At 54.7% G+C, this 22,502-nt stretch overlaps 6 protein-coding genes across 6 annotated transcripts; 2 read left to right on the top strand and 4 right to left on the bottom strand.

Annotated features, from left to right (window-relative positions):
• Nucleotides 1–1,923: 1,923 nt before the first annotated feature.
• On the bottom strand, nucleotides 1,924–2,907 carry IUM83_17512 (putative secreted RxLR effector protein; the record flags this gene model as incomplete). Its single annotated transcript, XM_067942463.1, has 1 exon — nucleotides 1,924–2,907. One exon carries the CDS (start codon nucleotides 2,905–2,907, stop codon nucleotides 1,924–1,926), a length of 984 nt encoding a protein of 327 aa, XP_067791208.1.
• A 6,034-nt stretch (nucleotides 2,908–8,941) lies between these two features.
• On the top strand, nucleotides 8,942–9,353 carry IUM83_17511 (Cytochrome c oxidase protein 20-like protein; the record flags this gene model as incomplete). The annotated part of the gene is made up of 2 exons (XM_067942462.1): nucleotides 8,942–9,135; nucleotides 9,206–9,353. The coding sequence occupies 2 exons, from the start codon at nucleotides 8,942–8,944 to the stop codon at nucleotides 9,351–9,353; spliced, it is 342 nt and encodes a 113-aa protein (XP_067791202.1).
• A 461-nt stretch (nucleotides 9,354–9,814) lies between these two features.
• Nucleotides 9,815–11,737, bottom strand: IUM83_17510 (putative Rab8 family GTPase; the record flags this gene model as incomplete). Its single annotated transcript, XM_067942461.1, has 7 exons — nucleotides 9,815–9,897; nucleotides 9,975–10,055; nucleotides 10,134–10,289; nucleotides 10,370–10,435; nucleotides 10,521–10,621; nucleotides 10,700–10,772; nucleotides 10,849–11,737. 7 exons carry the CDS (start codon nucleotides 11,735–11,737, stop codon nucleotides 9,815–9,817), a joined length of 1,449 nt encoding a protein of 482 aa, XP_067791201.1.
• Nucleotides 11,738–14,592: 2,855 nt separating this feature from the next.
• Nucleotides 14,593–17,132, top strand: IUM83_17509 (Transcription factor TFIIIB component B''; the record flags this gene model as incomplete). Its single annotated transcript, XM_067942460.1, has 4 exons — nucleotides 14,593–14,686; nucleotides 14,764–14,843; nucleotides 14,947–15,966; nucleotides 16,035–17,132. The coding sequence occupies 4 exons, from the start codon at nucleotides 14,593–14,595 to the stop codon at nucleotides 17,130–17,132; spliced, it is 2,292 nt and encodes a 763-aa protein (XP_067791183.1).
• A 223-nt stretch (nucleotides 17,133–17,355) lies between these two features.
• IUM83_17508 (Long chain acyl-CoA synthetase 7) lies at nucleotides 17,356–17,787 on the bottom strand (the record flags this gene model as incomplete). The annotated part of the gene is made up of 1 exon (XM_067942459.1): nucleotides 17,356–17,787. The coding sequence occupies one exon, from the start codon at nucleotides 17,785–17,787 to the stop codon at nucleotides 17,356–17,358; it is 432 nt and encodes a 143-aa protein (XP_067791184.1).
• Nucleotides 17,788–19,667: 1,880 nt separating this feature from the next.
• IUM83_17507 (uncharacterized protein) lies at nucleotides 19,668–20,726 on the bottom strand (the record flags this gene model as incomplete). Its single annotated transcript, XM_067942458.1, has 1 exon — nucleotides 19,668–20,726. The coding sequence occupies one exon, from the start codon at nucleotides 20,724–20,726 to the stop codon at nucleotides 19,668–19,670; it is 1,059 nt and encodes a 352-aa protein (XP_067791172.1).
• Nucleotides 20,727–22,502: the final 1,776 nt, after the last annotated feature.

Raw genomic sequence — 22,502 nt, 5'->3', positions numbered from 1 at the left:
TTGCAAATGAAACCCCGGACCCTACCAGCTTCAAGTATGCTGTAGCGTACAATCAGCGCCGCAACAGTGCAGACACAGAATTTCCGTCACAAAAAGCAGCTAGGTCCGTATGCAAGGAGTTTGCACTACAGTGCGGCTTTCAGATTTTTTTCAAGCAGACCAGCGTCAAATCCAACAATTCAGGTAATCCAAAATACACAGCCAAAAAGCTGAACGGAATGCAATTTTTTGATGGCGAAACCCCTGCCACCGAGCTGGAATGTCCATTCTTCATCAACGTGTATGGAGAAAAACGGTTGCGCTGGCAAAGTAATAACGGACCGCTATAGCAATGTAACGGGCCATTCACCAACTGAGCATGCTGTACCATTCGTCATTTTGCCCAATAAACCCCAGACAACGTCACGCTAGGAACTTCAACCGCAGTCTAGACGGCTCAATTTGGCAGCTCCGTCTAAACCGCGAGTCCGTGCGCGAAAATACTGACCAAGGTCGACAACTTGGTGGAGGCCTCCTCGAACAACGCCATTAAGTCGATGGAATCTTCGCTAGCGACAGCCGTGCTCGCCGTGGTGGTGGCGCGGAGCTATTCGACGTCGACAGAATCTGTGCAAAGCGATGGGTTAACACAAGCGTCTGCTATCTGATTCAGTGGGCGGGCTACCACGAGCTCACATGGGAGCCTTCGCAAAACATCCCATGGCAACTACGAGTGAGTTTCGAGCGAGAAGCTATCGACCTCATCTGGGTGTACCAGTCAACGAGAGGAAGGCGCGGGCGGCGCCGACCGCATCCGCTTCCAAGTAGGCGAAGCACTAGGGTGACGGCTAAATTCATTTGCTTTGATGAGCGAACTTACACAGCTAAGTACATTTGCTTTGATGAACGAACTTAGTAACTACTGGGTACTGCATTTGTCCGCACTGGCTGGGAAACAAAACCGTAGTTTTCTACTGTATTACGGAAATTCCTCTTAACGATGTTTGAAGAAGGAACGTGTTTTTACGACGTTTGCCTGGTTCCACGCTCATTCTTCTCGTCTTGCTCTCAATTTAGTGCGCACTACGCACCGAATCGATCGCACAGGCAGCACCCAGCGTAAGCATCAACCGTAACTCGCTTTTCGTGCTCACCAGTACCCTCCACCCTCCCAACATTGAACGATTGGGAGGTGTCACCGTTAGAGACGAGCTGCAGTGCGTCAACTCGACATTTCGCGTATCCAAGTACAGCCTCTCGCGCCAACGCAGATTGCAATCTGACCCCGAGGAAGCAAACGCGCGGAAAGGGTCCACGTACTAACCTGGGTAGGATTCCGACGCAGCCAACGTCGTGCCGAAATTTTTGGCAGAATACTATTCTCTCTTTCGCGTACGGCTTTAAACCTTCGGTAGTCACCCCAGACTTCAGCAGCGTGATCTTCCATCTCCAACGGAAATCACATGCAGAAAACTTCCTAGAAGCAAATATGGCTACGAATGTGGTCATCAATTCCGGGTTCGGGGTGACAATGCTGCTTACAGAATGGGGCGACTTCGAGTTTGTTTTCCAGACTTGAAAGTCCAGCTTGTACGTTTGAACTATGATAAGAGGGGCTCGGTGATGGTAGTCAGTAAACGGTTTGCCACCATAACAGATCAAACCGTACGCAACGCGTTCCCACATCTTCTCAACAGAGACGGGTGGTCGCAGTTGGTAGCTGAACTGCTAGGGCAGCGACTCGTAGTGTTGACCACTGCGCGCTTTGAATGGAACGAAGCGAACGCTCAAATCAACGGTGCGTACACCACGATAGATATTGCGACACCACTATTGAAGCTCTTACTTCAGCAACTTGGAGGACGTTGCGGCTGCAGCATACTTGCCCAAAACCCAATGGCTCCACTGTCGTCCGATTTCTCCTCATTTCTGCTGCGCCGAGAATTACATGTTATTCTCTTTGTAGAACAATTTGTAGGCTCGGTAGATATCCACGTTGGGGTCGTACGGCCACTTCGTCATCTCTATCTTCAGCATTTTGAAGATTTTTGGCGGATCTTTTCCTTCGAGCAGCCACATTTTGAACTGCGCTTTTTGCAGAATCTGGATGGCATTGGTTGATCGCTTCTCCTTCATGGCCGCTTCAATGGCCTTCGCCAACGCGATGTCGTCGTAGGTCGTCCTCAACTTCGCGATCATGCTTACTTCCCTGTCCGGGTTGTAGCGATTCCACCGAGTAAAGTAATACACCCAAACATTCAACGCCGGGTTCGAAAGAAGCTTCTCCACGCTGCCATCCCCGATCTTCAGCATATCGAACACAACGTCTGTCGACAGTCCATTCCAACGCCAGCCCATTAATTGGCCTCCCTGCAGTTTATTAGCCAATTTGAACGAGTCACCGCTCGGGTTGAGCCTCGCTGTTTCCAGTGCTTTGGCTAAAGGCAGCGTTCCGTAGTGCTTGGTGAGCACTCCGAGCAAGGTCTGCGCTTTCTCTGGGTGCTTCTTGTTGTACTTAACTAGGAAGACTGCCCAAGTAGTGAGCTTCGGGCTGTCCAAGACCGTATCGAGATCTTCATCAAGCTTGAGCAGCTTGAAAATCTCGTCTGGCGTTTTCTCCTCCTTCATCCAATCCTGGGCTTGCTTGCGGTTGCTGTACCACCTCTTGAGTCTCGATATATTCGTTGTGATCCACTCCTTAATCTTCGCTAAGCTGGGAATAGCGATCGCTCTCTCTTCTTCGCCTCCACTCACCGCCACCTTGGAAGGTCTCGACAGAGTCTTGGTGCTTGATACATCGCGGCCCTTATCACTTAGCGAGCGAAGTGCTCTCGGGGAAATGTCTTCGAAACCGGACCTGGCTGCAAGTGCAGAATTAACAGCGAGGAAGATGACAGCCACCAGCACCGCAACGTTTGTTCGCCGCATGACGTCCTATGCGCGCAATCCAAAGTGACAGCAAGGTTTGAAGCGAGCAAAAACTGTCTGTTTACACGGTTTCGTACAGAGAAATTTCCATATGCCAGTAATAAGCACTGAGATTTGCCACTACTGACTCGAAAATTGACATTCCCGACACTCAAGATCATTTTGTGCTTTTAAGCATTTGACATACCGGTGCAGGAAACGAAACAGGGTAGAAAAGCTGGACGTCTTGATCTGTACGCATCATCGTCTGAATTGCATACAGATTGGACAGTCGCGAGGTCTCGCTTCTGTTGCAGGAGTCCTGCGTATTCCTACAGTATCTACATTTTTTTCGTCAGCTGAGTATGCCTGTATAAATGTTTAAAAGTCTAACAGACTTGTACTTCGAAGTAGTAAGTATTACTGGTGCCAAGTGATAATCTACAGATCTAAGAACGTCGCAACGCTATATTTTGCAGTTCTGCTTCTTGTGATTGCTTTGTATGGCACCCTGTGAGTTTAGCACGGCCCATTATAACAATAGGCGATTCTAGCTATGTGTAAAGCAATGCTTCTGGGCGTGGTGAGTCGAGCATGCACCCAAGGGCAAGTTGAGTAGATTTGGACGCTAAGATGAACATTGGGAACCTTTATCCAGAAAAGTCAACGACAATGGCTAAGCAAACTTGCTAGTCATAAGCTATAGTATCCTTATTTTGTTATGTGCGAAGGATACGTCCCAACAACCGCTTCAGGTATATCAAGCAGCAACTTTAAAGTACTGAGGTGAGGGGAACCTGATCGCATAATTGTTTTTTGCGAAATTAAACTGTCAAATCACCTGAGCAAATCTCAGTACTTCTGGAATGTCCTCGTTTCGTATTACCACGCATCATGGTAGTCTGTAATTGGGAGAATGCAACAGATCCTTTTGCTTTCCCCTACCACCTCCAATCCGATAAAGCGCTCCGATTGGAGTGGGGGGGAGGTTGAATGCTGACAAGTGAAACAAGTCCGTTGCCCCGACGGTATCGATTCCACGTTAATTCAAATGGGGGGGGGTCTAGAGGAGTGAACTGATCTGTACTTGTGTAAGAGGACTTGTCAAACTCTCATCGACCGATCAAATACTAGGACAGTGGATTGATTGATCCTAGGGATGGACACCGTCCCCATTATTCCACGATTCATCGTCACGGAATTGAACTCCGCAAAGAACGCACATCCGTTAGCTACAGACTGTAGTAATACATGTAGTACAGTACTACAGGGTTGCCTCTGACAGACGCCTCACACTCACCGAAGAAGGTCTGAACTCAGGGGGGGGGGGGGGGGGGGGGCTCCGGGTTTTTGGCCTTCCTCCCAGGAAGGAGCGTGGCGGCAGCAGCGACATCCGCGTTGCCATGGCTGACGAAGGGTGTTGGCACTGGGGCAGTTCGCGCGTGACAACGGCGATTGCGCTCCAAGAGGGCAGTGACGTATGGGTTGCTGCCACGGTGGCGGTGAGACCCAGCCTCCTGCCACTCTTTCCAAGCTCGAGGAAGGCGACCGCGGTTCAAGCTCTCAAGCCACGCCTCCACAAAGGCTCTGGGCAGTGTCCTTCGGGATGCTGTCGTCATTTGGTGCAATCTCACGCATCGTTTTAGCTCGCGCCGGACGAGCGCGATCAGGCTTCAAGTCAAGTCCACACGCGGGACTGCGGCTAATGGCCGTGTACCAGGTGGGTCCAAGGCCCGTGCTCTGCATCTGCCGCACTTTGGGTGGCGTGTACGACCACTTGTCCTCTCTAAGATCGCGCTTTGCACTATTCTTCAGGCTCTCCCAAAAGGAGAGTCCCCTGCTGGTGACGCTCTTAGGCTAGGCAGGGCCAGGATCGCGCTAGCTAAGTGACAACACTGCACCTCAATTCAAAAACAAAAGGGTCTGAACTTGCACGATCAGAGACCAGTACTCCAATCATTAACTTGCCTAGCACTGGCCTTCCAGTTCAATGTCGTGGACTACCAACTCAGTCGTACCTGGCACCATCCTTTGGACACGAATCACTGAAGCTACAGCAAGTATCAGTATCGTCCGTCAAATATGCCGAATATCACCCAAGTATGAAGTACTTATTCACTGCGCTAAAGGAAATCGTCTCCTCTCAAAGCTGTGGTCTCGTGAGTTTTGTGTCTGCTTCATATATTTCACGCATTTTTCATCAAAATGTATTTGGAGGCATAAGAATCTGAAATATAATCCGGGACTCATGTTTTGGACAGTTCTTCTGATTTCAAAATCACGAAGAGAAGAGTAAGCAAGCAGGCAGGGCAAGTGCGAACTCACATAGGTGCTAATTGGTGACGTAGAATTGCCTGCGGGTGTGTGCTTGCTTGTCCTAATGCATCCCACATGCCCAAAACAACCACGTAAGTAGTTTGATACGGGGTTCATCACGTTATTATGATATAATGTATCTCTGAAATTGCATCCTTGATTGAAATAGACGCAGGGCTTGATGCTCAGTAGAAGAATTACAAGTTTTTGCATTGATTAACTTCACCTCCTGGCGCAAATGGGGATAGAGTCTTTATTGAAATAAACTTCGAGATATACATGTAGAGCTTTGTGTTCAGTTATTTCGAAGTACTTCAGAATGAGAAGGAAGTCCTCTTGACAGGAGCCAGGATTCCTCCCGGTAGTGGTGCCTCGCACCGGGTGTGGTGGTGTAGTGCCTCGCACTGAGTAGATTAAGGGAAATTGAGGATTGAGCCGCTATCTGTGCTCCTAAGCTAGCCTACTTGCATGGGAGTTGTGCTCTCTCTCTCTACGTTGGTTTCAACCTGCGAGCCTACAGGCTGTTGCTGTTGTTTGCTGTTTCAGTCGTTGCTGGCACCACTGCTCCAGCTGCAGGTGGCGCAAGTTGCGATCGCCAACAGAAGGCACTATGTGGTCTGGTGTAGAAAAATATGCGTTCTCATTAGCGGAAGTTTGCTCACTGATCGGAGTAAGCAGCTTGGTTTGGCGGATGTGTGTAGTCTTTCGTACGGTCAACAAGTACTTCAGTGCTAGTAAAAGTATTATTGCGTTTTTGCTTGGATGTGGCGCAAGCTGCGATTTACAGAGACAAGAAACGAAGTGATGACAGGTGTCACTACGACCCAATGGATAATGTTGCCTATTGTACGTTGAGGGTCGCTTAATCTCGTTCGATGACAGCAACAACAACGACAGCTCTCAGGAATTCTTGCAATTGAAAATTTCATCCAGGGAGGTATCATTCCAATAGGGCAAAACAATTGTGAGTTTGCTGCACCTTTTGTGGTGCGGATCGTGAAGTCTTCTGGCGCTATTACCCATAACTGGGTTTGACGGCCTGTATACTTCCGGTTTTGACATCAGCAAGAAGAGCAGTATAATAGAACAGAACGATATTATGTAGCCTGCTCGAACCTACAATCTGTGTTTTCTCCGGATTACAGATCGTTATTCGCCTGATAAGCGTTGATGCCTAGAGAGCTGCTGAGAACCCTAGACGCATCCTCCAAGCTGTTGAATACCTCCATCAGCGGGGTCACCATATCAACGTCGAAGTAAACACTTACGAACTGATGTCTCGATTCATCCCAGCAGAAGCGTACGCTACTGGGAACAGCAAGTCGCTGTCCAAGAAGTTTCCAAACAGCAAGCGGCCACCTATCATCCATGCCGACTGAGACGTCATGTCTGAGTGCATTGTACAGCATTCTTTCATTGATAGTGGTGAAGATGATCACATCAGCGACAATGACACTTTGTACTTCGTACTGCACCCGCGCAAGCTGGACTTCCAGACTTTCGTGACGCAAGGACAAAGAACTCCAATCTTTTAGCAACGCGTCCACACCATATCCTTGGTTCGATGTGACGTCAGGCGCCATGGTCTCTTGTAGAAATTTCAGCTGCGCATCATCACCGAAAAGGTTTCTGGAGGTTTGAACGTTCCTGCCATACCGGAACAGGCGGAAGTACTCGGTCACAACCTTCCACAAAGTTGTACTGGGATATGCCGTAGAAACATGCAGGTTCATCTCAATCCGTTCGACCTCTTCGCGCAGTCGATCGACATCATTTTCGAGAGTGGTGACCCTGTCATCGATCTTCTTCCTGTATCGCCGTTGGCTCATCCGACGGCGCCATCGGAGGACTTCAAGAATCGACTCCGCGCTGGCGAGCTTCCCACGGGGTGCGTCCTTCTCCTCGTCGGTTGCCGGGGCTGGAGTGCACTTCCCTGCGCGCTTGGACGTAATGGACACTGCCTGCGGTGGGCATTCATCGTAACAGATAGCCTTCGACCGCCTCGTTACAACGACCGGACCGATCACGCTGTCGCTGAACTGGTCGAAGTTGGGCGGGAGCAGCAAGTTGTCGTTCATTGGGCTTGAGTGGATTGAAGTGAGCTTGAGGGGGGGGCGACACTTATTGTGAAATGCGCTTGAGCGGCGGCAGAATTGGCGCCTGCGTCATAAAAGATGATTACCGCGTGAGGTGCATCACGATGATTACCGCGTGATGTGCGTCATCAAACTTTTCGATGTTCGCGTTTAGGCGTTGGAACGCCTAAACGCGAACATTTCCAATGGAAGTGTGTTCCTTGATCGCATGCACATGCTGTCTACAGCCTCGTATGAGGCCTGAGTTTTCAGCTGTGAGTAGCTTCATACATTGTGTGTGTAGTCTCTGTTGCAGTCATCAAGTACCGCATAACAGAACTCATAGTTCGCATATACAGTCAAACCTTTTTATATGATCCTCAATTTATTTGCTGCACCAAATATTTTACATAAACGCCAAGGTATATGAGTCACATTTTGGAGGACCAAATTAGGTCTAACCTGTTTATTTGATTCACACTGTTCACGACCACACACTCTTCAAAGCCCCCACTGCTCAACGCCCAACGCCCAACACCCAACGCAAGCCCCCTTCCCTTGCAATGTCTCCTCGCACCTGTCTGACGCTAGAACAAAAGCTCCAAGTGCACCTAAAGCTCAAGCAGAATCCTGGCATGAACAACCCCATGCTCGACAGCGATTTTATCGAAGTGGGAGGGCGCTGTGAGCGCTAGTGAGTATCTGGCAGTGGACGAGGACGTACCGTAGCAGTGATGCAGTTTCTGCCATCGCTCTGAGACACTTTATGGAGCTGTCTGCATTTCTGCTTCAATGAGATCTGAGTCCATTTTATATGAGTCATTGTTGTAGATGGCCACCAACGGGGCCTCATATAAACAGGTTTGACTGTATATCATAGTTCGCACGTCGGACTGACCAATCACAAATCGGCGACGTTATAAATAATTTCTTAATTTTTACCTTTTTAACTGAAGGTTATAAATTTAATTCCTTCAAAACCAGTCAATTGCGGCTTCACAATTGGATTTCGCACCAATCTACCACCTCGTCCAGTCACCAAACGTGCCCGCTAGCATGCCTCGTACAGGAAGGAAGCGAACCACGGGCATGGCTCAAAACCTAAAGTGCACAAACGAGTGATCTAATTTTCGAGTGGTCTTTTTCTTGCAGGTACGATCATACGATTTCGATGCCCCTTGGGTGCGAATTATGAGTTCTGTTGTGCGGTATTGCGTCTCTGCAGTCATACCCGCAATTGAGCTACAAACTGTTATTCACGATGACAGGAGACGGTGGAAGTAGCCCGTGGACATCGATACAACACTTCAAGCCCATTTCAGTTCACAAGGTTGATCCATGTCTTCAGCCAACAACACAAATAAATGCAAATACCGTTTCATACAATATTTTTTATTATTCTTCACGATGCCCTTTATGGCAGAAGTATGTTCTGTCAGACGTGTTATCGGGAGAGGTTTGCCAAGAACGACTTTGCACGGAGTAAGGAAAACGCAAGTTAAACGACAACCTTTAGAGAAAAATAGTACCTGAGTACGAGAAGAACGAGAACTTCCTCCAAGAAGAAGATAAAAAAACGCATCGATACCGCCTTCTGATTGGCCCGTTCTCCTGCTCAAAAACGTGCGGTCGTCGTGATTGGGTCTCCGTTAAATTAAAATAAAATGAGCTCCTCGTCCTCTTCTTCTTCCTCCACCGACGTGGTGCTCAAGAACCCTCCGTGCTTCCGCACGGGCCTCATGTGGGGCATCGCCACGGCCGTTCTCATCGGCGGCCACCGCTTCCGCACCACCAGAATCGTCCGAACGTCCTGCGACTTCGCGGTCGGAACCTTCGGCCTTGTCGGCTGTGGCACGTGGTACGTCACCACCACCAAAACCTCTCCACGGTCTCCATTAATCCGCTAACCACTATCCCCCATGCACCAGGGTCTTCTGCTCCGCCGCCTACCGCACGCGCGCACGCCAGACGCGCGAGTTCATGGAGGTTATGAACAACCCGGAGCGCAAGGCCGAGGCCGAGCAGTTCCTGCGTTCCCGGGTGCAGACTCGGTCTGACGGGGACGACAAGCAGTAGATGATACAGTCAAGAGACTGTGGGTACCGGTAGATACAGGAGTCTCGGGTGGTGTACGCTGCGAGTTGTTAATATTTCGTGTCAGCCGCCGCTACAATCGGTTAAATATCGGCTTTCTGTGTGCTCCGTTCGGCCGTCCGTGCCTTTGTGGCTTTTGTCCCCGGAATGTCGGTAGCACTCTTCTTTTCGTCTTCTTCTCTGTATCCGCATTGCTCTGGGGGTGGTGATGAGTTTTGGTGCTGGAGGGGATTGTGGGCTTTTGGGCCGGATTGACGGACGCACATCGAGTGCCGTCGTGTCTGTCAGTTTGTCGCTCGTGTCTTGTGTTGCTGCCAAGTCGCTGCGCGAGTCGGCAAGCTTGTACAACCTCTGTTGTTGGGTGCTCGGAAAGAGTTGACTTTAGTCCTGAATTGGGGTGTCCTCGCTCGGGAGGGCGGGTGGGGAGATCGCTGTCGGGTTCTTTACTGAATGACGCAGTTCTCCTTGTTGCGTCGGCCGGCCAGCGTCTTCTCCCGGTCCATTACCATTTTCTGGGTAAGCGCAGCTGTTCAAGTAAAATGCAAAACGTACGGGTTAGAATGATTATGGGGCAGTTTCGTGACAAGAGTTGTCGGCACTTACGATTGACGCTGATCAAGAAGGCGTCGCGCGCAATGGTCTCCAGCGCTCCATTAGTGTTCTCTGACGTCTTTGCACTTGTTTCTGCAATGGCACACCAATAAGATCATTCGCGTTAGACGACGTCACCGCACCAATACCGTTGTAAAAACGCCGACGTACCAATAAATCGGCAGCCGTACTGGCTTGCAGCCGCTTGGCCCTCCTCCAGCGACACTACGCGGTTCGGCAGATCGATCTTGTTTCCTACGAGCAGCATGGCTGGCATCTGCATCGGGGACGAGTACTGGCGGATGTTGTTCATCCAGTAGCCCACATCTGCACCACAAGTTCCGCAGTCAGTACAATTCATTCCACGAAGGAAACGCAAGGTCAGGCATCTCTCTCCAGTCACGTACTGTCGAAGCTGCGCCTATCGCTGACGTCGTACACGAGGACAATGCCGTTCGCGCCCTTGTAATATGCTGTAAAAAGGCAACCACCCAAAGCAGCGTTAGAGACCCACCCCATTCTGCGCCCAGCACGCCCTCAAACGAGCAGCCAACGTACTAGCAGTGATGCGGTGGAAGCGCTCTTGCCCTGCGGTATCCCAGATCTGAAGCGTGATCGCCTCGTCCGCAACGTTAATATGTCGGAGCTTGAAGTCCACACTGTTGCAAACACCGCCAAAAAAACGCCATCAAAACCTCTGCATCGATCCACCATCACCTCTACCACTTGCCACGTACCCCGCCGTGGCCAGCATCGACTCGGAGAACTCGTCTCCGGAGAACACGCGCATCAAGCTCGTCTTACCGACGCCTGCAGTCCAAAAACAACATCCCCTCACATCAGTCTCTCCTCTTCCTGCCCTGTGTCCTCCCGTCCACACACGTACCGCTGTCTCCCAGCAGCAGCAGCTTCAGTTTATGCCTCTTCTTGGGGGCCACAGGGCCCGCGTCCGCCACGACCTCCGTGGTGAGTTTCTCAGCGGCCGTGCTGGCTCTAGCGGCGGCGCCGCTGGCGCGCGCGGCCTGCTGCTTGGCGCCTTCCTCGCTGCTCAGCAGCCTCGACGTGCTCTTGAACATCTTGTTGCGGAAGAGCGAGGCGCGCACGGACAGCGAGCGGCGCGCCGAGAGCTTCTCGGCCTTGAGCTTGTGGTCCTCCTCCTCCTCCATCTTCTGCTCCTCCAGCTGCTCCTCCGTGAGCTGCGCGTGCGCGTGCGCGGGCGGCAGCGCGCCCTTGTCCACCGACAGCTGCAGCCCCTCGGACAGCGCGTCCAGCGCCGCGGCGCTCAGCGCGCCCGTGGGCTGCGGCACCTCCACCTTCTTGGCGCCCACGAGCCTGTTCTGGCCCTGCAGCTTCGACACGTCCACGGGCGCCGAGCCCGCCAGGTAAATCTTGGACAGCGAGGCCGCGCGTGCGGCCGCGTCCTGCGCGTCGAGCGGCGCGCGCTCGGGCGGCGGCGCGGGCGCCAGCGCCGAGAACGAGCAGCTCCGGCGGCGCGAGCGCGCGTCCGCGGGGGATTCTTCCTCTTCGAGAGTGTCTGCCGGGTCGGCGCGTTCCTCGCGCGAGCTGAAGCAGCGCGCGCGTGAGCGACGCGCGTCGCGCGCGGCCTCGTCCGGGTCGGCGCGCTGCGGGTCGTCGTCCGCCAGGATGGAGCGGCTGCGCGTGCGCCCGCGGCCCTCGACGGCCAGCTCCAGGTCCCTCTCCCAGGCGCGCTGCGCCTCGGCCTCGGCCTGCTCGGCGGCCGAGAGCTCGCGCGGCAACGCGGCGGCCGTGCTCATGGGCGGAAGGTTAGCGCGCTCGTGCCTCCGATTTAGCGCGTGCGGCGGCGCTAATTGATAGAGGCGAAGGGGGAGATAGAGATAGAGAGGTTAGTGACGGAAGGAAGGCGAGGTACTGTACGTTGCCTCCTGCCCTGCCCCCGCGCTTCTCTATTGGCTTGTGGCGACGAAGAGAAGAGGGGGGACTCGACGAGACTCGAGCAGGTCCACAAAGAGAAGGGCGCAGGTGGAACACACCAGTATGGCGCTCTGCACCGCTTGATTCGGGACGGAGGAGGACACTAGCCAATCGGCGGGCGGATACTGCACTGCGGCATGTGCATGACGGGAGGAAGGCGGAGTGTGTAATGCCCACCGTTGGTAACCGAAAAGCCAATTCAGGCGCAGCACGTGCAAGTCCCAGCGACAGCGAGCGACCCACACACACAGGCGCTGGAATGGCCTGGCAGGTGAGAGGGAGCGAGCTTTGCCCCCAGTGGGGATTATTTTAGCGGAAAGTGTCGCTTGTGTTGCATTTTACTCACTGCGGTGACGAACGGGTCGCTGAGTATTGTTTCTGATGGGCAGGCACTGCCTACATGTACCTGCAACGGCAGCCGCGTCCTCGGACGTAAACAGCCTGGAAAATCCCTCCCCGGGCAGATCGGTGAACCCAATCGGACCGCGCTTCACATCCTTGAGCATGCATCCGCCAGCGCGGCGAAGGTGTGTGTGGACATCCTGGTCCTGGCCGTGACGGTGGTCGAGGTCGGCACGCGAAGATCTTTTCGCGCCGCGCGACGTGTCAAAGTATCCGCCACCGTCGGTCTCTCTCTCTCGCTCGCTCGCTCTCTGCAGTCGCCCTCTCGACGCGGCGATCGCAACTTGAACGCGTTGACGAAGCCTCAAGTATCTACTCGTCGACAATGACACCTGTTGCCGCCCCGTTGCGCTGCGCTGAGTGTTGGTTGAGCTGAGCGCCAGCAGTTGACAGTTGGCGGCGCGCAACAAGTTGGTGCAGGACGTGTCGACGCACACCGGGCACTAACGGCGTTTCGCAAATAAGATTTTCGCAAGGTGGGACCATTACATCGTCTGAGCACGAACAGCCCGGTGTTGGCGCCGCTGATATGTACGTATCAGCGTATGTATGCCCCTGTGTTAGCTGTTGGGCTCTCTAGCGCAGCTCCCTCTAGCCGCGTTACGCCATCCATAGAGATGTTCATCGCTGCCAGGGTCTCCTGCGAAGTCGAGGACGTGTGGATTTTTTTACATGTAGTATCGTTACTATTGGTAGACCTACATTCTTCGGTGCTCGGCACGGCGCAGTTCCTCGCAGTTACTCCACGCGATCCTGTTACTAAGCCGCGAGTGGAAGTCTGCCTACATCTCAGCACTGCTGGCCATCAACTCCGCCAAATACGTCACTCGAGCCGTGCACACGATCCTGCTTGGGATCGGGTCCCCACGTCACACAAACCGCCGGAGGATCCACCCCCACAATGAATCGCTACCGAAACCCCGTAGGACCTCGACAGCCTCTGAAGTATTGACTGCAACGTCAAATCAGGAGCCCCGCAATCGAACTCTTGAAAATGCGACTTGCTTGTAGTTGTACATGTAGCTGGACATCGTGGATACCCACGACATGATTTCTTCTTCAAAAACAGGCACAGCCTGTTGATTTTGGCCGCCGCAGTTGGATCACTTCTAGTATGGATAACTACGTTGCGGTAACACTGGTGCAACCTGAAACAAACACGAAGAATTTCAGAACCACAGGTGCTGTTCGGAGTGGATCCTCCGGCGGTTTGTGTGACGTGGGGACCCGATCCCAAGCAGGATCGTGTGCACGGCTCGAGTGACGTATTTGACGGAGTTGATGGCCAGCAGTGCTGAGATGCAGGCAGACTTCCACTCGCGGCTTAGTAACAGGATCTCATGGAGTAATTGCGAGGAACTGCGCCGTGCCAAGCACCGAAGAATGTAGGTCTGCTAATAGTAACGATACTACATGTAAAAAGATCCACACGTCCTCGACTTCGCAGGAGACCCTGGCAGCGATGAACATCTCTATGGATGGCGTAACGCGGCTAGAGGGAGCTGCGTTAGAGAGCCCAACAGCTAACACAGGGGCATACATACGCTGATACGTACATATCAGCGGCGCCAACACCGGGCTGTTCGTGCTCAGACGATGTAATGGTCCCACCTTGCGAAAATCTTATTTGCGAAACGCCGTTAGTGCCCGGTGTGCGTCGACACGTCCTGCACCAACTTGTTGCGCGCCGCCAACTGTCAACTGCTGGCGCTCAGCTCAACCAACACTCAGCGCAGCGCAACGGGGCGGCAACAGGTGTCATTGTCGACGAGTAGATACTTGAGGCTTCGTCAACGCGTTCAAGTTGCGATCGCCGCGTCGAGAGGGCGACTGCAGAGAGCGAGAGACCGACGGTGGCGGATACTTTGACACGTCGCGCGGCGCGAAAAGATCTTCGCGTGCCGACCTCGACCACCGTCACGGCCAGGACCAGGATGTCCACACACACCTTCGCCGCGCTGGCGGATGCATGCTCAAGGATGTGAAGCGCGGTCCGATTGGGTTCACCGTCGATCTCTCGGAGCATTGGACAGTTAACAGACAGTAAGGCGTTCTTGCGGCTCGCCGAGCCACTTCAACTATCGACACTGTCCAGCGTCAGTTGGCTTCAACGTTGAAGCGTACCGTGATCCGCGTAATTCTGTCCGAGTCTCTGTGATTCGCCAAAATCTTTCTCTTTTCCGCCAATGAAGCGCCACTGTGTCGCCCAGTTGACGAGGCCATACATTTCCCGAGGCGCCAAGTGGCTACAGACTGCAGCTGCCGACCGCTTCCCATGGCCTCGGCGTCGCGCGTGCCGCTGCTGGTCAAGAGCAAGGGCCGCAAGCCGTCGCGCCTGCCGATCGCGCCGCGCGCCAAGCCGTCGAGCGGTGCGCGCGCGCTCCGAATCGGCCCAGAACCGCCGCCAACCCGCAAGACTCTAACCCGCCTGTTGTCCTCTTTGCAGCGCCCAGAGCGAAGCGCGCAGCGCCCGCGGGGGGCGCCACGCCCCGCCGCGCTGAAGCAGAGACGACGGAGACCCCGCAGGTGCGCGGTTCGGGCCCGAACGCAGCTCTGCAGCCCGAGATATTTACGTTCAAAAGCACCTAGGAATTAACGCTCGTGCACCGTTGTTTTACCGCCCTGACAGCCCCAGAAGACCCCGGAGAAGCCCGCAGCTACTGCGCCGAAGACGCCTCCGTCCGGCGGACGCAATGCACCCCCAGCAGTCAAGACTGCAGCCGCCAAGCGCACAGTACTCGCCCCCACAAGTGTAGCCAGGTCTGCGGCCGCCAAGCCCGCTGCAATTATCACAGGCGCGAGCCCCAGTACTACTACTGCAACTACTACTGCAACTACTACTGCTACTACTGCTGCAACTACTACTGCAATTACTACTACTACTGCGACGGCTGCTCCGCCGCGCCGCGCGGGCGGCATCGCCATTGGCGGCTCGCTGTCGGCGACGTCGCCCAGTGCAGTGCTCAAGAGCCCCGGGGCGAGGCCCGTGCCCACTGTGCGCTCGCCTATTGTGCTGCCGGTGCAGCGCCGCCCCGAGCGGCTGGCGAAGATCACGTCCGCGGGGCCAGTGTACCGAGCGAGTCCGGTGATGCGCCCGCGCGCGGGCAGCATTGGCAGCTCGTCGGCCGCGCGGCCGCGTGCTGGGAGTATTGGCAGCTCGCCGGCGGGCGCGCAGGCCAACCCGATGAAGCAGAGACTGCTGCGGAAGCTGGACATTAAGCCGCACCAGTCGCCTCGACGCTCGGCGATGCAGCAGCAACAGGTTCTCCGTAGCCAGGATAGCCCGGCGTCGCCGCTGATGCTGGGCGGGAAGCCCGCGCCGGAAAACAACAAGGATATTCCAGAGGTGCAGCTTGAGTCGCAGCAGTCGCGGCGTGCCACGACGACGAAGAGCACGCGAGCTAAAGCTGCTCCAGCGAAGAAGACAAGACCAGTGCCGGCAAAGCGACGGAAGACCGGTGAAACCACGTCCGTGCAGACCAATCCCAGCTCCGGTAAGCCTCAGCGTAGGTCCTTGAGGAAAACGGCAAAGCGCTCGCAGACGTACCGCGACACGGATGGCAGTGGCAGCTCGGGCAGTGAACCGGACGACGATCGCGATGAAGACGTGAATCCGGACGATCTTGATCTGCCGGAGGACGAGATGAACGTAAGTGCTGCTTGTTATGCCTGATTTGAGTGACCACCCCCATTAATTTCTTCATCAAATGATCATAGGTTTATGTACCTGCGCGTGAGCGAGCTACGATGTGGGCTAAATCTCTTCTACGCAAGGACGAGGACGGAGAGGAGGGAGACAACAAAGAGGGTGAGAATCCTCAGGCGCTAGTGGTACGCGAAAAGAAAACTCCGGTCCGCAGGAGGCGCAGCAACTCCAACGCATCTTCAGTCTCTTCAATCGTGACGAACATCGGAGCTGGTCTGATCCCTCGCAGCAAGATGGAGGAGTTGCTCAAGAAGGAGCCATCGCAGATGACAATGGGCGAGTTGGCGCTCACTGTGCCGAAGGGTAGGCGCATGAAGCGCCACGAGCGCGAGGAGGCTGCTGCGGACACGCCGCTGCTGACTGGATCGAATTCAGAGGCGTCGTCGAGTCTATTGAACGTAAATGCGCTGAATCGCGTTCGCTCGCTATCAGTGTCATCCGAGTCGGCTGCGTTTGCTGGATCGCTCGTGACGCCGCAGGTTCAGATCGTGGATGGGCAGATGGTTGTGCTGGAAAACACGATCAAGTTGGGTGACGAATTGCAGCGCACAGCAGATGCTCTAGGCGAAGGCAGCGTTGGCGGAGAGCACATGGGTCTGCCGCCGCGGCACTCGGGCTCTCGGTACAATTCGTCACACCCGAACGGCCCAGGCAAACGCTGGGGCAAGGAAGAGACCAAGCAGTTCTACTACTGCCTCAGTCAGGTGGGTCCCAACTTCTCGATGATGGCGACTCTCTTCCCGACGCGAAAACGGAAGGAGCTGAAGAGCAAGTTCAAATACGAGGAGAAGAACCACTCCAAGCTCATCGAGATAGCGCTGCGAGCGTCGACGGCCCCGCTGGATACGGAGATGGTGGACGTCATTTCACAGATGGTCGACAAGGAGGCGCAGCGGAAGCTGGAGAAGCAGAAGCGGAAGCGGAAGCCCCGGTCGCAGCTGGATGTACTACACCCAGGCCAGGACGACGACACAGCTTCGGTGGCGAGCTCAATGGTGTCTTCCCCCATGTCGACGCCGCAGGTGCACACGGAGGAGTTCGTGGAGACGCTGAACGACGAGGACCTGTTCCCACCCAGCAGACGCAACTCGTTCGACTTCAGCAACTAAGACTCAGTCTCAAGAGCAGTATGGGTGTAACCTGGGCGATCCAGTCTTGTCGGTCTCGTGTGAGTTTTGGCCATCGATCGCTGGGTAGTAGACAAGGAAGGAACACTAATGACAAGCAAACAAACAAGAAGACGCGTGGTTTCAGATGCACAGGCAGGACGTTCATTGACTCAACTCAGGCACAGTCTGTCGCTAGGTGCAGCATAGATATCTAGGGTGCATCTTACAGCAGGGCCGTGACAGCGACAGCCAGCAGACTGGCACCGGCGGCGAGCACGGTGCGGGAGGCGTCGCTGCTGCCCGAGGCGCTCTTGGCGCTGCTCTGGCTGGCGGCGGCGTCGGCGCTGGTGCTGGTGCTGTCGCTGTCACTGTCGCTGGCCTCGACCGACGCCGAGTCGTCCGTGGACGACACGGAGTTGTCGTCGCTGCCGACGTCCGAGGCGTCGCTGGTGCTGTCGTCGGAGCTGCTGGTGGAGGTGGTGCTGTCCGTCGTGGTGGGCGAGTCCGTCGTGCTGCCGGCCTCGCTCTCCGTGAGGCTCTCGGTCACCATGTTGGCGCCGTTGTCGTTGCCCGACACGACGCTGTCACCGAGCGTCTGTGCGTCGATGGACGCAAGCGCCAGCACGGCGGCGATTGCAAGGAGCTGGAGCTTCATTCGTTCGGGACGAGGTGAGCTACAGGTGGGGAGTCCGGGAATGATGAGCCTCCAGCAGATGTGTCCGTTCCGCTCGAGCAGCTCCCGTAGAGATGGGGCGAAGACCGCAGAAAGCCGGAAGGGAGTCAGACACGAAACTTCAGCTTTGCGAGCTTCGACGCCAGCACGTGGGGGCGGATGGCTTCAATCTCCAGTGGCAGCGCTTTCAGGCGCGCCACGTTGGAGGTGGAGGCGGTGGGTCCCGAGTAAAGGTCGAGGGTGGCAGTTGTTGAGCGATTTATTGGCGACTATCGCAAATACAGCTTGGCTGGTGGCCGCCAAGCTGTTCTGCTTCTCCGCGGGCGCATCGCCCTGCAGCGGGATCTGCGCAAATATCCTACACCAACTCGGCGGTGTACACCAACGGCGGGCAGATCCCAGCTTGGCTCCTTGCGGGACGTTGGTAACCCAGGCCTGTGTCGATCGAACACCAAAGAGAGGGACGGAGGACTCTTCTACAAGATGATGAAGGACCAACGAGGACGTTGATTAATCTCAGCTGCTGTTAATACTCGACCAAGAACGTCATGGTCTTCGTCTCTTGCGTCTCCGATGGCAGCATGAAGCTCAGAATGGCGAGAAATGCCTCGCTCGGGAGTGTCGTCCACGGATGGGATGCCACTGCATCCCAGTTGCGATTTCGATCGTCTCCATCGCCGTATCCGTTCCCATAACGAGCATGCTTGCTCATGTTTCTCCAGCAACTCGCGGTGACGGAGCAACACGGCCACGCTGATCTGTGGCCAGACCTTGCTCAGCAGAAAAAATCTCGCCATTCGTTGCACCTCCGGGGACACATGAACTTCGGTGGTCGAGGTCTACGATTGTTGTAGCTTGTAAACGGCGAACCAGACAGCTTCGCGAGTCTCCTCGGGGTTAATTTTGAAGATGACGTGCACGATGTATGGCATCCTACAGCACAGTGTGGCGCCAACGTACGTGAATATGTTGTAGAGCCTCGTCATGGGGGCTTGGCGCTGCGTCCATCGTGTGATCAGGTTCAGCCGCTCTGCCTTTACTGGGCGCAGGTGATTTACGACGCGCTTGTTGGCGAGGACGTCCTGGACGCACTGTTCGTTCTTGGATTCAATAGCAAGCTCCAGCACCTTCAAGGGCGAGTGAACGCAAAGCAAGCGGTAGTGTGTTGCTGGGTCCCGTTGTTCTAACAGGCAAGACACCAGTCTGCCGTGTCCTCCTTGGATAGCTACCTCCACTTCGCCGAGACCTTGAATATCTATCTTGTCGAGACATTGGTAGAACCATGTTGAGATTGCTCCGTCGAGCCCACTTGACCAAGCGTAGCAGCACTGACAGATGCACGCCATGATTGCATGCGTCTCGAATCCAGAAGTCCTTAGTAAGCGGACACGAAATCGATGAGCTGGTCGGTCAATCGAGGATCGTGCTGCTTGGTCACTAGCATCAGCAAAGTCCTGCCACCTGTGAGTCGAAGGTCTTCGTAGTTCTCGAGCCAAGCCGTGCCTCGTGCCTGGGGGCAACAACCTTTGCACCGTGGCCACCAGTTTGTTCTTCCTCATTCTTTGGCGCAGAGATGCTGTACACCAACGACTGCAAATACGAAAGTGGAGCGTCCTGAGCAGAACAACTTCAAGATACGATTTCTCATGATGATGCTCGCGTCGATCACGAAGCCTACAGACTTCACGGTGTCCGTAGGCTGAAGCTGGAGTTGGTCGGGAGTACTGCGACGTAGTGTGCGTAAGATGGAATCTCAGTCGCGACAGCATATCGTATCCGTCACGACGTGAACCAACATCGACAGATTATGCTTTTGCTCGGACTGCATATTCATGAACACCGTATTCACCCACGAGTGACCGTCAATCCACGCTGTACTCGACCAGGAGCGCCGTCTTCCTCATCTCCGACGTCTCCGACGGGAGTAAGAAGCTCATAACACGTGACACCACCTCACTTGGCAGCATCGTCCACGGATGACAGGCAATCGCAGCCCAGTCGTGGTGGCCGTGACGCCACAGACGCCGAATTCGTGTCCATACCGAGATTTCGCGTTGCTTCTCGGCCAACAGCTCCCAATGGCGCATCACGATGATCTCCCGGACCTGAGGCCACAACATGTCCATCATATACGCGCTCGCTAGTCCCCGAATTGCTGGCGACACCTCAATGTCCCGGTGCGACTCCAGCTTGTGCACAGCGTACCAAGCCGCCTGGCGAGTCTCGGCGGGGTTCAACTCATACAGAGCTTGCACGATGCCCGGCATGCCGCAGCGTATCGCAGCCCCCACACAGGTGAATATGTTGTAAAGTCTCTTCACAGCAGCGCGACGCTGCTCCCAGCGTGCGATGAGGTTCAGGCGCACTGCAGCCCCCGGCTGGAGGTGGTGCACGACCCGCTTGTTGGCTAGAACATCCCTAGCACACTGTTCGTTCCTGGACTCAATGGCGAGCTCCAGTACCCTCAACGGGTAGTGTTTGCACAGCAGATTGTCGTGCGAGTCGGGGCCGTGCTGCTCCAGCAGACAGGAGGCCAATTGGCCGTGTCCTCCTGCGACTGCGAGCTCCACGGCGTCCAACCCGTTGACGTCCTCCCTGGACATGGGGATGAGCACCCGGAAGCTCGTTTTCCGAGCCCACTTGACCAGCCGCTGCAGCACCAGAACGTCCACGCCGCGGTGGCAAGCGTCCATGATAACATGGCGCTGGACGACGTCTCTGGCCCAGAAGTCGCCCGTGTAGTGGTGGCACACGAGGTCGACGAGCTTCACGGCCAGGTGGGGGTCTGGCACCCTCGCTGTGACCAGCATCAACACCGTCTTGCCACCTTCGATTCGGATTCCGCCCCGCTCAACTGGCCACGTCGCTCCTGGAGGCAACAGGCCGCGCACAATGGAGACCAGCTCCGCTTTCTTCACCATCGTCTCTCCTTGGCGAATGCAAGAGTGAGTAGTTGACTTGAGAGCGGCCACTCGAAACCGACTTCAAGATAGAATGTCCACCGCCTTGGTGGGTTCATACTACGTTCGTGTAGAACAAGGAGAACGGGTGCGTCTGGCTGCTGTAGCTAGCAAAGGCGTGATGTACTCACGACCCATTGTTCATGGTGTCCACCTCACCTCGTCTTGCACCAGCAGCGGAATGGCGCATTCAACTTATCTAGTGAACAGCCTCTGCATTTTATTCGCGATTTAGCCTCCATCTCCTCAAGTGCTTCCACCATGGCCAAGATGCTCGCTGCCACCCTCGTACTCGCTGTCTGTGTCGCTGTTGACCCCGTCGGCGCTCACTATGAAGATGCATCGCCTCTGCTGAGAGGTGTCGACGGCGGTCGCGTGTTGGAAGGGGAAGCACCGTCGGAATCGACGAACGGGGACAACCCTCTCTACGAGGCCAACGCTAAAAGCCTCTGCGGCTGGTACGACTACATTGTGTGGAGCTGCTGCGCCTCCGACAGTTGCGGTAAAGGAAATGGTATTAGCTTCCCAGGATCTTCCTAGGGTCGTTAGTCGACAAGAATCGATCATCAAGCTTCCCCCCAGCAACCAATTTCGAAGTAAAGGACAACAAAGTGTCTACATGCGTTGCATTCTGTGTAGTACTCGTCTTATGCGTCTCTGACGGCAGCAAGAAGATAAACAAACTGTCGAATATATCCCTCTGGAGGGCGAGAAGCCTTGGTATTCCAGTCGCTTAACTTGGTGGTTCTTGACGATAGAAGGTAGGATACAACCTGAGACACCACAAGGTCAGCCTCGTTCTGCCTGACTTTACAAAGTAGAACGACCAAGCCATTGTTCGTGATTTCCAGGCGCTGCCACCTCGTATTGCACCGGTACATTACCTCCTTGCCCCCTTGCAATACACCAGCAACGCCCGAAGTCTGCAGCAGCTTATTGGCAATTCCGCCTCCACTTCCGCAAGCTCCTTCTCCACGATGGCCAAGCTGTTCGCTGCCACCCTCGCTGTCGTTGCCGTCGTCGACCCTGTGGGCGCTACCAGTGGCTATGGAGATGTATCGCCTCAGCTGAGAGACGTCGACGGTGGTGGATCAACGAACGTCACCGAAAGCTATCCCTACGCAATAGTCAAATGCCACTGGTACGACTTGTACTGGTGGAGTTGCTGTTTCTCTCACAGTTGCGGTGACCACGTGGGGGATTTCTGAGTACGCACGTGTGCCCTTTGCAGGAGTCAATCAAGTGTGTTAGTTGTAGGCAACTATAACTACCATCACACTAACACCTCCGCCCCTGAGTATAAACCTGAAACATTGAGACTGTTGTAACACTTCTGGTAGTACGCCACTATTGCACGCACTAAACAGATCGCCGCCATAGTCAGTTCTTAGCTTCTCTCTACGTACAAGATGCTGAGAAGAGCAAGCTATTAAAGTAGAAAGAGAACTGCAGTCATTGGGTGGTCGTTCACAGACTCCACTTCATTGTTCGTGGTGTCCAAATGTCTACCTCGTGCTGTACCAGGACCGAAAGGACCACTGACATATCTGCCAGCCTTCTTTTCAGCTGCAACATGGTCCCTCGCAATGCCCCAGCATATCCGTCGCGACGAAAGCCCCAGATTGAAGCTGAATTCAAGTGATCCGGTGATGCCTGTAGTACATGGAAAGTGGACTGCGAGCAGTGGTTCATTCTCAATTCCGCCTCCAACAGCTCAAGCGCCTGCAATCAATCCCC

The sequence above is a fragment of the Phytophthora cinnamomi genome, assembly GCF_018691715.1.
Source record: "Phytophthora cinnamomi strain GKB4 chromosome Unknown Contig41, whole genome shotgun sequence".
NCBI lineage: Eukaryota > Oomycota > Peronosporomycetes > Peronosporales > Peronosporaceae > Phytophthora > Phytophthora cinnamomi.
Note: the sequence above shows the minus strand (reverse complement) of the source record. Positions and strands in the feature narration are given on the sequence as shown.